Source organism: Tenrec ecaudatus, chromosome 4, assembly GCF_050624435.1.
Source record: "Tenrec ecaudatus isolate mTenEca1 chromosome 4, mTenEca1.hap1, whole genome shotgun sequence".
NCBI lineage: Eukaryota > Metazoa > Chordata > Mammalia > Afrosoricida > Tenrecidae > Tenrec > Tenrec ecaudatus.
Genome location: NC_134533.1, coordinates 35,800,451 through 35,815,853, shown reverse-complemented (window position 1 = coordinate 35,815,853; position 15,403 = coordinate 35,800,451). Strand labels below are relative to the sequence as shown.

Sequence of the window (15,403 nt, the reverse complement as noted above, 5' to 3'; positions counted from 1 at the left end):
ATTTTCAGGGGATAGTTTATTTTTCCATGAAGAAGAATACAGTACACATTTATTGTTGAGCAACAAAAAAAGGAAATTTATTACCTGTATACGGTACGGTAGTAGTTGTCATCACAAACCAGACAAACTGAATCCTACAGTATCAAGAATTTCTTGTTACTACCATTATTTCCGTGTACAACAATCTCTGGTACATTGACTCATCATCTCTGGTACATTTATTCGCACTTCCTGCCTCCTCTGACTGCTAACAGGGAGCTCCGCAGAGGTGCCCACTGCTACAGTCCAGAGTCCAGGTTACGGTAGCTTGGGGGGCCTTATTATCAGGGAGGCCCTATGTTGGGGAGGTCTTATTTTGGGGGGATGCCTTATATTTCAGCGAGAGTCAAAACAGTAAGTAGGTTTTTATTTGGGGAGGATGTCTTACTTTTAGGGAAACACAGTAGTTAGTTTTATATGAAAATCTCAAATTTTAGCTTTTCCTTGAAAAATCTGAATAGTTGGTCACATTGGTCCCGTATCGGCTGGAGCTGGGGGATTTCCTTTGCTTCTCTTATGGGCCCCGCTTGTTTTACTCATTTCTCTGGACCTGATTCCGTGGGCATTTCGTTTCACTGCCTTCCCTTAGATTTTCATGGAGACACAGACACTTACTTGCTCATTATGTCTTCCCGGGGTATGTGCCTCAAAGGTCTCTATAATGCCTTTTGCCATTCTTGCTCCCTAGAGTTTCTATGCAAATGCTTAGAACTTTAAAATATGCAGCGATATCATTTGTTCTCTGTTGGTAATTGGATGGTGACTCCTAAAACCAAATTCACGGCCACCCAGTCGCTGCCGACACATAGCGAGCCTATGGGAGAGGGTAGAGCGGTCCTTTGAGTTTCAGAGACTGTAACGCTGACAAGAGTGGAAAGCCCGGTCTCTCCCGCTGGATGATGACTAGTCGTGTAAAAGAGATTTGGTCTCAAAATGAAAACTCTTTCTCCTAATGAATACTTTGAAAGATTACGTTTTTACGAGGTTGTTCTGACTATAATGTAAACGGTGCTAATAGAGATGTATTAATTTGTGGCCATCTGTGGAAGTAGTTTTAACTGTATTACAAGACTTTTGTCTAATTATCAGCTGAACTGTGGGTGTTTTGCTGTCTTTAAATCAAATGGAAGTGCTCATTGTTGCCATTGAACTTCATCTTTTCTCCTCAGGTTCCGCTTAAGCCCAGCTGCGCGCAACATCCTGGATAAGCATGCACTTGATGCTAGCCGAGGCACTGCGACCGGCCCCCGGGGGATATTCACTAAAGAGTATGTGTGTGTCCGCGTCAGTAAGCAAGTCCATTTCTCATGAGCATCTCTCCCTGGAAGTATTCAAAGAAGAACTTACTCGGTGTTAAGATTTAAAGCAAGGGTGGTGTTCTTTCAGACTTTTAATTGCCTTTGTCAGTATAAAATTATGAGGTTTGCTTACAAAATAATTGCAGCCTTACTGGAAGAACAATTCTAATTTGGGAAAGTGGATCTTTGGGAATGGTGACAAGAGCAGAAAATTAGAATTCACAACAGTTAGAGCCTCAAGTTTAGATGAAATAATTATGTAACCATATGAAATTTCTGAAACATGTAGAAGTCTGCCCCCCTCCCTTAAATGACGTGTCAATTTCCAAACAATATGCTCCATCCTAACCAGTGTGCCACGCATCTAATGTGCACGTGTATGCTAAATGCGATGAAAAAATGCAGAAGAATCAATGAGCAGACTATTAAGCTGAAGTATAATGAGCCTATAGTGCTTCATGTACTTCTCATGTGTACGTGTAGTGGTGTGTAAGGAACTGGGTGCATGTTCATGGTAGAGAAGTAATTGGGAAAGGAGAGTAAGGGGATACTTTTATTGAACAACATAAAGAATGTCATACATGTCACTGAAGTACACGTGTAATTTAAAACTGCCGGATGGTGTTTATGCATGTGTTCCTATGCTAAAGAAAATGGTGATCCGCAGGAGAAAGGAAAAAGTCGAGAGAGGTGGGCGCTAAGAGAGCCTCCTGCTCTCTGAGATTAGGTGGCCTGCCAGAGGGTGGGCAGGGAGTGCGGCAGCCGAGGAGTGAACCCATGTGTAGACATTGGCTTCCTGCTGCTTGCACATGCTTTTAACATGCGTTGGGGAGCAGGAGTGCAAGAGTTAGGCCAGCACTGTCATCTTCCCCGAGGAGGACACAGTGACGCTAGCTTGCTAGATGCCCCGGGGAAGCACAAGCAGAATTGCGAGAGTCAGGTCTGTTAATATTTTTATCATCCTTCTTCCTGACCTGCTTTTCAGTTGTCTTTTCTGCCTCCACCTGCCACCATCACTACCACAAGGAATTAAATCTGTAGAACGAGGTCTTCAAATTGTTCAGTATTATAAAAGGTGTTCTAAAAGAAATCTGTAAAGCTTATGTTATTAAGGCCTTTAAAGATGCCTGTGTTGTAAATCGAACATTATGGTGACCTTTGGAAAATCTATGGCCCAGTGTCATGCAGCTACAGAAATGTCATCTTGTGATTTCGTTGAAAATGTAAAGGTTTTGACATAAACTGCCCCCTAATTACCATAGCACACATTATAAAACTAGTGCTGGGCAGTCTTCCACATCAGCTGAGGACACAAGGGGCAGAGTGAAGTCCACTCCCCGGACGGAGGCAGTACTTCTGACCCACCGAGTGTGGCGGGAAACCGCGAGTGTCAGGGATGCCGTGTGAACTTTGCATAGAAGCCCAGGCGTTGCTTCCGAGTGCACGTTGTACAGAAATCCTTAGGGCTCATTTTGCTGCTGTCATAACGGGGTATGCATTGGGGTGCTTACTGCAAGATCAGCTGGGCCTCAGACACCCTCTGCAGCCGTTCTACACTGTCCTGTCGATTTGCTGTGAGTCAGAATGACTCAGTGGCAGTTGGTTTGGTTTTTAGGTAGTCCCCTGTCCATGGAAGAGAAATCCATGTGACCTTTTTAAGAAAGCAAGAGCCAGAGCGCTGCTTAGAAGCAGCACACTGGGGTTGTTTGCCTGTTGACGCCGCACCTTTGGCATGGCTTCATCTTAAATGATAGTTCTTACATGCACCGCACAGCATCAGAGAACTCGTAAGTTTGGCAGGCAAGCTTACAGTACGTTTTTAGTGATGTTTCTTTTCAAAATTAATTCCTGATACATACCGTGATGAAGAAAGCCAAGATCACTGAACAATTTGTATAGAAATTGTTGAATGAGAACCTAAGCTGCTGTGTAAACCTTCACCAAAAGCACAGTAATAAATATATATATATTTAAGCCAACTCTTGGCACAATCAGTTACTCTCTGATCAATCCTGCTGGAGAAGATTATCTTAGTGAACAACAGGGGATCGCTTTGCTTTTTTGCAGACGGGTCCAGTACTCTTGCTTGTCTTCGGACTTTGGAGTTTCTTGTTGTTGGGTGCCCTCTAGGTGATGCCAATGCGAACGACCCGGTGCACAACCGAACAAAACCCTGCCCAGGCTGGGGCCGTCCTCGCTGTCGTTCCTGTGCACGAGCCCGTCGTGGAAGCCAGTGTGTCGATCCATCCTGACTTGGAGCTTCCGTTTGCCAGTAACTGTTCAGTGTAGGCAGGTCAATCACTTAATGAACACGTACCATTAAAATCATCCTCTGCATTACAGAAATCAAGCGATAATTCACCTTTATGCTTCTGAGTTATGTGTTTATAAAACTCACTATAAAAGCTTTCTCTGAATCCATGTCTAGCACTGATTGTCTGTTTGCTTGTTTGATTGATGTATTCTTTCTTCACTAAAGTGTTACATTGCCCGGATATGTTAATCATCCCAGGAATGAGACTACACTGCCTATTTTTGGTGAAATAATCAATCACAGTTACCTTAATAAGCCAAACCAGACACACCGCTGTCGAGTGGATTCTGACTCATCTCAACCCTGTAAGACAGAGTAGGATTGCCCTGTTGGGCGTTTGAAGCTGAAAAATCTTCACATGAACAGATAGCCGCATTTTTTACCTGCAGAGTGGCCAGTGGCTTTGAACCCCAAGCCTTTGGGTTCACAGCCCAGAGCCTGAGCCACTGTGATGCAAATATGTGTATTATGTGTATGTCTACATATACAGATACACACAGGGGGAGCACAAGAGCGCAGTATAACCATTCTCTTTTAGCATTGTATCCCCAGCATCTGCAATACTATTTTCAGATTTTTGTCGGCTCCTCAAGTGGTCATCAGTTTGTTTGGTTGGTTGGTTTTGACTGCTAATTAGGTAAACTGGTGATCCCTGTGTAAGTAAATCAGTTGTCTGAGGCCAAACTTACTTTGATGTTCACCTTAATTTGACTTACAATGCAGATTAATCATACATTTTGTTAAAAGATATAGGAAGGTTTAACGTGTTGGTTTATGTCCTAACAAATGGAAGGGGACAAATAATGTTAGGCTGTTACCTGCAAGGACTCTTAAAAGCTAGATTCCTTTCTTGGGAGACATTTTGCTGAATCTTCAGAAAGCCTTCTTGGAAAAACCTAGATTTGGTTTGATCTCACTCCTGGCAAGCCTGCTGCTACAAGTTGATCTTCAAACCTTGTCCCTTTGTTCCCTGCGTTCCGTCCACACCAGCTCTCCTCTCGCTCTTATGAGGTGCCGAGGTGCTCCTGTCTTCACTCTGCCTAGCAACGGTGTCCTCTGCCTGGAAACACGCTTTTCACAGTTCTTCTGGAGACCAGCCCCATCACGTCACGCTGCCCACTGCCGTGGAGCTCAGCATACTGAGTTAATGCTGTTGGTTTGGGTGTGTAATTGTGACCTGAGCTATGTTCAGCAGATGCAGATGCTGGGCTGTGCTTTTCTCTGCTTGTTTGGAGAAATAATAGCAAAATAGTAACTGTGTTTGAGAAATGTTAAAAATATAACTACTCTTATAATTACTAAAGAGTAATTATATTTGGTTGTTTGGTTTTTGTATTTTCATTGAAAATACAAGTAAGTCTCAAAATGTTAGTGGAAAGCTTCTGTTATCTTTTCCTTCAATTTTTTTCCAGAGTTTTTGAAGCCCGCCCATGCTCTACAGTTAGTTGTCATAGAATATTAAAATTTAGCCAAAGGTATAATGTTTATGAAGAGAGATTGGTGTATATACCCACTCTAATAGCACAGTAAATTGAGGATTTGATGTGTACAGTAATTATATCATTCTCATTAGTTTTACAGAGCAATACTAAAAAACAGTCTCTAAATAGATGGTTGCTTTCTATTCTAAGAAGCTGTATTCTGGGTTTATAATGTAGTTCCTGCTGATAGCATGTTGAACAGAATTTTAAATGGTGTGTTATTTTCTTGGCCATGAATGCTGATTTGTATTAAGAGGGGTTAGTAAAGCTTAGTCTAAGTGATAGACACGGTAAACGTGGCACTTTCTGAATGCCAAATACAAAGAATGAAGGTGTGGTTTTAGCAATGAGTGAGACATCTACCAGATGACACCTCTTCCCCTCAAAGAAACTAATTCCCTTTAAAATATAAAATCTATATACAGGGCTCTCACTCTTCACGAGCACCATAGCTCAAAAGCACTCCGAGTCCGCCTTACTCGTTGTCCCACTCTCACATGCACAGGAGGTCACTGAAAATGCCGAGGGTGGCATGCTTTTGGTCCAGGGACTCCGTGTTTCCTCCATCTTCTTTTGATGCTCCTGTACTATTCAGTGTTTTGACCGTAAAATCTTTCCAGTGTTATAACTTGATGATTGGATTTTTTTTCTTGAGTTTTTTTCTTTCCCCAATTAAGATAGGCGGAGTGATTTTTCCATTTTCCAACTCCAGGTCTTTGCACATTCCATTATACTACTGTGTCTTCTTGAGCTGCCCTTTGAAATTTTTATCCAGCTCTTTAACTTCCTCATTTCTTCCATTTGCCTTAGCTGCTCCATGATTCTGAGCAATTTCAGAGTCTCTTCTGATATCTACTTTGATTTTTTTTCTTTCTTTCCTATGTTTTTAATGGCTTTAACGCTTTTTTCATGTATGATGTTCTTAATGTCATCCCATAGCTCATCAGGTCTTCTGTCAATAGTGTTCAGTGAGTCAAATCTATTCTTAAGATGTTCTTGAAATTCAAATGACATTTTCAGGTTGGATGTTGGCTCTTGTAGACGTGTTTTAACTTTCTTTAACTTCAGCATCAGCTTACGTAGAGCAATTGGTTGCCTGTTCCACCGTTAGCCTCTGGCCTGGTTTTAGCTGATATTGAGTTCTCTGTCATCTCTTCCCACAGATGTAGTCATTTTGATTTCTGTATATTCCCCATGTATAATTGCTGTTTATGTTATTAAGAAAGGGTATATGCGATGAAGAACCCATCGGTCTTGCAAAATTCTGTCATGACCTCCTGCCTCAGTTCTAATGCCAAGGCCATGTTTTCCAGCTGCTGTTCCTCTAGTTCCAGCTTTCACACTCAATTGCCAGGAAGTATGACTGCGTCTTGACTGTGTAGTCAGTTTCAGGTTGAAGAATTTTGTATTTTCTTGAGCACTAGCTCATATTCACACGCATCCAAGGTAAATAAAAATACCATGGGTTGCCAAAAGAACAGACAAATCTGTTTTGAAAGAGAGATAGTCAGAAGAATGCTCTTTAGAAGTAAGAATGGTGAGACTGTCTCCCATACTTTGGACATAAGGAGAAAGCAGTCAATTGGAACAGGGCATCATGGTTGGTAAATGGAGGACAGGGGAAAAGAGGAAGACTCTGGACAAGATGGATTGGCACCGTGGCTGCAACGGTGGTCTCAAAGATAGGACAAATCGTGAGGCTCGTGCAGGGCTCCGCGGCTGGTTGCTCTGTTGCGCACGGTTGCTTTGTGTCGGAACCAACTGGACGGCGCCGAGCAACAACATCTAGAACTTTGCTAGCTTGGCCATTGTTTACATTTCAAAAGCGTGTAACTGCATGGCTACTAAACAGACACTCAGTGGAATGGGTATCTGTTTCTTGTTCACAAGGACTAGTTGCTATGCATTCATGCAAATTTCGTGGCCACTGTGTCACTCCATCTCATGGAAAAAGAGGGGCTTCCTCTGTTTCATTGTTCCTCTGCTTTACCGAACAAGATCAAAACCAGACTCCCTTGCTGAGGACTCTAGAGGACAGAGGACAGCTGCCCCGGTGGGCTTCGGAGACTGGAACTGTGTTTTTCTTTTTAGAAATATTTTACAGCAGATTTGCCCAGTGACGTATGCCATTTGATTTCTTGACCACTGTTTCTGTGGGTGTTAGTAATCATTCCAGGTGTGAGGATTTTTATTATCTTTACATTGCGTTATAATCCACACTGAAGACTGTCTTCTTTGATCTTCCGCTTCAGGCCCTCTCTAAGTGCAGCAGGGTTATGGCGCCTGCATGTAGCTGGTCCTTAGTAAGTCTTCCTCCAACCCTGACGCCCATTCTTGATACAGTCCAGGTTCTAGGCAGTGTTCACTGGCCAGTCTTCTTAGAAGAGCGTCACAGCAGCATGCATGTCACTGGACTGTGACAAACTCAGAGACAATGGAAGAACAATCCCACAAAAGGGTGGATTTAACAAACCTTTATTTCCTCACAGGAGTCTAGGAGGAAGTCAGGACCCTGGCTCTGTGGGAAGGCTTTTCTTCGGTCGATTTGGGGAATGCCGTTGTCTTTTCAACGTCTGTTTCTTGATTCCATCGATCTCCAGGCCTTGCTTAGTCCGTCCACCTTTCTTGTCTCTGTGTCTAAACTGTTCCTTGGATCTCTCAAGTGATGGACTTGCAACACACTCCAAACTGATAGCCCCTCAGTAACCTAAGATAGAAAACCCTGTCCCAGGTGGCATTCCATTACATGTATAGACAGGGCTTAGCATTTTTAACGTAGATTTGGGCAGTGCACTACAATCCAGGGCACGAGGTAAGACACCAGATTTACTTTTCCAGCCCCAAAACATTGGTTTTGTTGTACCAACTTCCCGCCTATATGTTTCTGTGACTTTCTCCACATCTCCCACTCTTTTCTCAAGCTCTCGGCCATTTTTGTTGCTAATCAGTTTTTTAATTCCATTTCTTGTACAGGGATGCTCTCAAACTGGTAGAGTTGAAGCAGATGGGCAAGATCGCTGAATCGAGACCGGCAGCAACCCCTCCACCCACTCCCACAGCAGCGCCCTCGCCCACCCTGACCGCCGCAGGCCCTTCCTATCCCCGGCCGATGATCCCACCAGTATCAACTCCTGGGAAGCCTAACGCAGCGGTAACGTTACCTTGAGGCTTTCTCAGAGTTGGGAGTAGACTCTCGAGAGGGAGAATGAGGACGAGTGATGAATGAATGCTTCAGCAGTCCTTTTGCCAGCCCCCTTTGGTAGTAGTTACCAGTGGTCACTGGGGAAACGCCCTGCGTACTTCATGCAGCTTTGTCAGCTCCGCCAAATGTGTCTGTACGATGTTCACTTCCAAACGGAACACTAGGCTGGTAATCAGTTTAATTCCGCAGCTTCTGTGCTGGGTGAATGCCCTCGACTCGCCACGCGCTTCCTGCCTGTGTTTCTCAGATACCGTCTCGTCATTTCCATCGTGAACTGTTGAGCCTCGCGATGCAGAGCCACGGACCTTCCTTCTCAGATGCCAGCAGGGGTTTTGTTTTCAGACTTCTCCACTCCCATCACTGTTTCCCTCCCCCGGTGCTTGTCCCGTCATTTGTTCATCACGGGAGGAAATGTAGGAAGTGGATGCACTTGAAACGGAATGAGAACTTTGCAGAAGGAGAAAAAGAAAGATCGGAGAGTTATAGAAATAAACCTGCATACTGATTCTCAAGGAGAAATACATGAGGGGGTACCCCCACAAAAACGGGATTCCACCCCCCCTCCCAAGCTAGGTACCATATATACCCGAGTATAAGCCGACCCAAATCATAGCTGAGGCACCTGATTTTACCACAAAAACTGCATTTTTAAAATGTGCTGAAAAATTCGGCTTATACATGAGTATAGACAGTAGTTAATTTTTTTTACAAAACAACCTTATCACTTTCAAAGAGTAGAACTGCTGCTGTGAGCTTCTTAGGCTAAATCTTTACAGGAATAGAAAGCCGCCGCCTCCTCCTCTTGGAGCAGCTGGTGTTTTTGAACTGCTGACCTTGTGGCTAGCAACCCAGCATGTCACCCACTACGCCACCATAGCTCCACGGGTGTCTGTTTAGCCATGAGATTACCATGCAGATTTTTGAATCATTTTAACAGCAGCAACCTCATTTAAAACTGAAACACGACGTTTATTGTTTATACCTACACAATTATATATTATAAAACCACAACTCAATGGAATTTCTTATACTTGTTAATACATACCTCTTCACATGAAAGAACAATAGATTTACATATATATCAGCTTTAACTGGTGTTACATGAGTTTGGTTACTGCGACGCTGGGGTTTGCGGGCACAGCGTCCCACTCCTCGGCATGTCCTAGACAGACTCTGTTTCCTTGCAGGGCACGTTCTCTGAAATCCCTGCTAGCAATATTCGACGAGTCATTGCCAAGAGGTTAACTGAGTCCAAAAGCACCGTGCCTCATGCCTATGCTACTGCTGACTGTGACCTTGGAGCGGTTTTAAAAATACGACAAGATCTGGTCAAAGGTGAGTGAAGTTGGATTTGCTCACTGTGGTACACATGCCAACCTATCACGGAGTCCTTTAGTTTTAAAACCCACACTGTGCCGTGTTTCATTTCCATGTCCATGTCCATGCTCTGGGAGTACTCTGCTGTTAGAGAAAGGAATTGTTTCTGCTTTCCCTATAAGAAATAAATTGGTTTCATAGTATCGTGGAAATACAACTTTTGTGCCAAGTCATTGTTTTGTTCTGCACAGTTTCTGTCCCCCTGTTGTTGCGGTTCACTTGTGTGCATTTGGTGAGTGAGCCTCCACTCAGCAGGCAGGATTGAGTGCCAGTCCCTCCGCCACACACTGAGCTGGACAAATGGCGCTATGGATTTTTGACGCATGCTCTTCCTTTCTTAAAGTAAAAACAGCAACTTTTTTGTAAGACATGGATGACTCGCTCGGACGGAGCAAGCACTGAGTGGCTTTGTTTGGGCTCTGGGTGGCTTCCCGAGCCCTCCTTGTGACGGCACCTGAAGAGCAGGCCTTGGCATGTAGCACCTGACGACACGTCAGATTGCTGAACCTTTCAGATCGGAAATAGAGGTTCGCTATGTCACGGCTGTATTCATTTTTATGTTTTCTTCAGAATGCCTTCAAGTTTTTTATGATTTATACTACAAGATAAATGTGCCATATTCATCCCCCAAATCACCGTACAAGGTTGCTGAAATATTTGTGAATTTCAGCGCGAACTGATCGTTTCTTGTTTCAATATTGGATAAAGGTGTTTCCTAGATGCCCTTTTTAAGGTTTAGGAAATTCCCATACCTAGCTTGCTGAAAGCTTTTTTTTTTTTTTAAACATTTTATTAGGGGCTCATACAACTCTTATCACAATCCATGCATATACATACATCAATTGTGTAAAGCACATCCTTACATTCTTTGCCCTAATCACTCTCAAAGCATTTGCTCTCCACTTAAGCCCTCTGCATCAGGTCCTCTTTTTTTTTTTCCCTCCCTTCCCTCTCTCCCCTCCCTCATGAGCCCTTGATAATCCACAGATTGTTATTTTGTCATATCTTTCCCTATCCAGAGTCTCCCTTCCCCCCATTCTCTTTAAGCATGAATGAATTAACGTCCTGTCCGCACTCCTCAAACAGTGATTAATCATCAGTCACTTCCTGTGTGTGTCTCTCAAGAGAGACCTTATCTCCCTTTGGCATTCATTTCACTTATTTGTTTTGTGACCTCAGCTTCATAACAGATCAAGAAAATTTCACTGTTAGGATGCCAGCCACCTTGTGTTGCGGCTCTCGGGTACTTGGGTTTTAGACTGATTGACTAGAGAAACTCATCCAGTGACATGCATGCATGAATAAGAATGAGCTTTATGTCAAAGAGTAATTATGTATTGAGAAAACAGCCCAGTCCAATACTAGTACATAGATTCCTCTTCCAGACTCACGTAGGTCATGCAGTGATGCTGAATGCAGGAAGATTACAGGCCAGTGGATGAAGGGTCTTGTGGATCCAGTGGTGGCAAAAGCATGTCAGCACTAGTGTGGGTCTCCTCGTGGCTCCTCCAGCTCTCTGAGTTTGTCAACAGCAGGAAGGTGAAGCAGAGAGACCCCGCCTTCAGGGAGAAAGAGAAGAAGTTCCCAGAATCCTCATGAGAAGGCCACGCCCACAGGGAAGAATCATCAGGCTCTGACTTGATTGACAGGCTAGACTCCACCCCTTCGCTCTTAATAGCCTTAAGTTGACACAATAGAATTTAACTACCACAACATGCAAATGATATACATACTTAGAAAACTGCATATTAAAACAACCTCATAGCTTTCGTTAGAAGCAAGAATGGCAAGACGTCTTGTTACTGTGGCTATGTTATCCAGGGTGCCCGTCCCTGGAGGAGGACCTGAGCTAGGAGGTAAAGAGGGGGCGATGAAAAGGAGAAAGGCTCTCAGCGAGAGAGACTGACGCCGTGGCTGCAACAATGGGCACAGATGTAGGAACCACAGTGAGGAGGCTGCCGGGCCGGGCGGTGGTTGGGTCTGTTGTTCACAGTTGGTCTGAGTTGGGCCGGCTCGATGGCATTGAACAACAGGGACCACCGCAATAGCTTTCAGAGTTCAGGAAACTAAATGGAAAGCTACGAGTCACTGCAGAATGAATATATAGCACAATATTCTATGCACGCGCTGCACACTTTGCTTTTGCCACTTAACAAGATGCAACAAAGAACGTGGTATTCCCTTACAAACTATTTCTTGCTCTGTTCTTCTCAATATCGTCACCCAGGAGCCCCTTTTTGTTCTTGTAAAATTTTTTGTAATGAGTTAAAAACAAACAAACTAGAAAAACTCGCCTTTGGGCATACTAGATTGGATGCCTGTTAAGACACATTAGGGGACCGTCCTGCGAGAAATCCGACATACAAGTGTGCAGCTCCTTGTAGATAAAGATTGGGGATAGGATTTGGAGGAGGCCAATAGCATGTAACTTGAATCAAAACCGTGGGAAGTCCACACCTGAGGAGATGCCAGCATTGAGGGGCAGGGTCTGAGAATGCTGCACTGGCAGATGGTGGCGAATATCTTAGAGAGGAGAGTGACATGGGAACCAGGGACAAGCTCGACACGAAGATGGCGTTAAAACTCAAAAGTGCTTCTAAATGTTGGCGGCTACTGAGGACGGAAGTTTGTAAGTGAGGATTCTGGACAGAGCAGCCGCTGACTCGGGAGGTTAGTTCGGAACTCTGAAGCAGTATAGGTAGTAAAGCAAGCAAGAAGGAAGCCGAAGTCGCTCTGAGAGCTTAGCATACTGCGTTCAGAAATGTTGTGTTTGAAATATATTTGCACTTGTGCAGCCTGAATCTGGTGTTTGTGATTATCAATAAAACTTCCAAGCACTGAAATCTGTTTGTGTTCTACTTCTAAAGGGACTTTAAGCAAACAAACAAACAAGTATTTTTTTAAAAACGGCCTTAGAAGAGGTAGGGCCTGACAGAGCTGGCCGTTACTGTGGCCGTTTGGCAGTGTTGAGGATTTGGGTGATGCATCGGATCTCCTTCTGAAATCTCCAGCATTCCTTTGGCATGATCCGTGGTCCAGGTCAAATTCCATGGTGAGGTGGTGACAGGGTTTGTATATTCTGCCACATACCATTGACTATATCTCAGTCTTAGAATCTTTTTATCGACACTCTTGCAAGAAACAATTGAGTGTAATGTGAGTTTTCCAGCACTCCCTTACCCACTGGGAAGAAGGAAGAGCGAAGGTTTTAATAAGTCACATGCTTTAGTTAGGATCAACTATGTGTGAAGGGGTGGGACCCCAGTTTGATCCTAAAATCAGGATGTACGCTTAAAGGAAATGGACTCAAGTGGACTCACCATAAAATTACAGAAAACCTCACTTTATTCATTCTGCTGGGACCCGTGCCCACATTGCTACATCCCTGGCGTTTGCTATATCCTGTTTTGTTACATTAACAAGCGACCGTTATTAGATGTAGTGATCTCAGTGTTTGGTTGTACACTTCCATTAGTAAAAGGAAATATATGGAACACATGATTGGGTAGTTAAAGTACCCATGGGCACCACTGGCTTAAGGGATGAGGGAAATAGCTGGGCCTCTGTGAACCCCCAGGCATATACACTGTGCATACGGAAAGCCCGCTACTCATTGTAGGCGCAGGAAGTAGTCGTTTGATTTCTGGATAGAGTTTAATCTATCGTTCAAGTTCTTGTGCATGATACCCGAGCAATTTTAAAACCTTATGGTACAATTAGTATAAGACCATAGTGAAATATTTGTATGTCTAATATTATTTATCCAAAACCTACCTCATATGATGAACGTTTTTCTAACCAGGAAAACCTTACTTAATAAGCAAGCAAGCAAAAACCAACAAAAATCCCATGTTGGGTTTTTAAATAAGCTCCAGTTAAGTCACAGGATTGTTGTTACAGCTTGGTTAATGCTCTTTTTGTTTTCCAGACGACATAAAGGTATCAGTAAATGATTTTATCATCAAGGCAGCAGCGGTGACCCTTAAAGTAAGCAGTCCGTATGTAATCTTGGCTTTTCAAGTAACCACATATCCTGGGGGGTTCGATAAGAATGCCTACAGCTCCACAGAAGCAATCTTGTTACTAAAAATACTCGCTCATGGAATGTCCCTCTTTACAGATGAAGAAGCAGAATCATGAGGATTCACAACTAATTACCGTAGAATAAAGACCAGCTAGTCAACAGATAATGGTTGAGCCCATGTCTTGTGCTAAATGAATACATTCCAGACATTAGAGATGGGTGTGGTCATGACCCCAAACTGGCAGTTTCTGTACCCACAGGACTTGTATTCTAACAAGAAAGCTAACAACTGTGTATATTAGATGATGAAAAGTGCTGAGAAGATAAATAAAAAGAGGGGGTAAGGGAGCAAGAGTAACTAGGGATGCTATTTTTGAGAGTTGGGCAGGGAAGGTGGTGTCTCCGGCACAGTGAAATTTAAAAGAAAGAACGAGTTGAGGTGATAGTGGGGGTAAGAGTGTTGCACACAGTTATTACCATTATTGACTCCTAGTGGCCCATGTAATGGACTGGAGTCGCTCCCCGGGACTGTGTCGTGTTGCCCATGTGACGGAGTAGTCGCCCCCTGGGACTGTGAATAGTGACCCATGTGACGGAATAGAGTTGCCCCCTGGGTCTGTGTCGTGGCCCATGTGACATAGTAGAGTCCTCCCCCCCGCAGGTCTGTGTCGTGACCCATGTGACGGAGTAGAGTCCTCCCCCCCAGGTCTGTGTCGTGACCCATGTGACGGAGTAGAGTCCTCCCCCCCAGGTCTGTGTCGTGACCCATGTGACGGAGTAGAGTCCTCCCCACCAGGTCTGTGTCATGACCCATGTGACAGAGTAGAGTCCTCCCCCCAGGTCTGTGTTGTGGCCCATGTGACAGAGTAGAGTCCTCCCCCCCAGGTCTGTATCGTGGCCCATGTGACAGAGTAGAGTCCTCCCCCCCAGGTCTGTGTTGTGACACATGTGACGGAGTAGTCGCCCCCTGGGTCTGTCGTGACCCATGATGGAGTGGAGTTGCCCCGGCACTGTGTGGGCTATCGCTGCCTTTACTGAGCAGTTCCCAGCTTCTTTCTCTCGCTGAGCATTGCTGGGTTCCAGCCATCAGCTTTTGGGGTAGCAGCTAAGCACCTAACAGTTGCACCACCATTAATGCTAAAAATGAAGGAATTGATGATTTCTAAATTGATTAAACATAAAATCAAGATGATTGATCAATCCCTGGTGATTGGAATGGGAAAGTTGAAAACAAAGAGACAGGATCAGTAGTTGAAAACGGGGGCCTTGGTGATTGAAGTGACATGGGAGATCACATGATGGAATTTTGTTAGACCAATGACTCACATGGTAATGAGGCCTTTTGGCAACACCATAGCAGTGACTATACGCCCAGACCTCTGTGGAATACATAGGAATGCAATAGATACTGTATCTGTGGAAACAAGGTCAGGGGCTGACCAGGGGCCACTGAAACAAGCTATCAATTATATATAAGTTCAGGTTGAAGTTGAAGAATCTTCCACGAGAGCCAAAATACAAGCTGAAATATATCTCACCTAAATTTGAAAGGCTTCTCAAGAATAGATTTGATGCATTGAACAGTGGGGATCCAAGGTGAGACACGTTATGGGGTGACATCAAGAACATTTTACATGTAGAAAGACGGGGGGACAGAAATCAAAATGG

General features: G+C 44.1%; 1 protein-coding gene across 1 annotated transcript in view; it reads left to right on the top strand.

The window, feature by feature from the left end:
• Positions 1–15,403, top strand: part of PDHX (pyruvate dehydrogenase complex component X) — a 67,279-nt gene that overhangs the window by 38,994 nt on the left and 12,882 nt on the right. The window contains exons 5-8 of the mRNA XM_075545909.1: positions 1,209–1,307; positions 8,106–8,283; positions 9,522–9,669; positions 13,640–13,698. Of these exons, the coding sequence (XP_075402024.1) occupies positions 1,209–1,307; positions 8,106–8,283; positions 9,522–9,669; positions 13,640–13,698 (484 nt within the window). The remainder of the gene's footprint in view (positions 1–1,208; positions 1,308–8,105; positions 8,284–9,521; positions 9,670–13,639; positions 13,699–15,403) is intronic.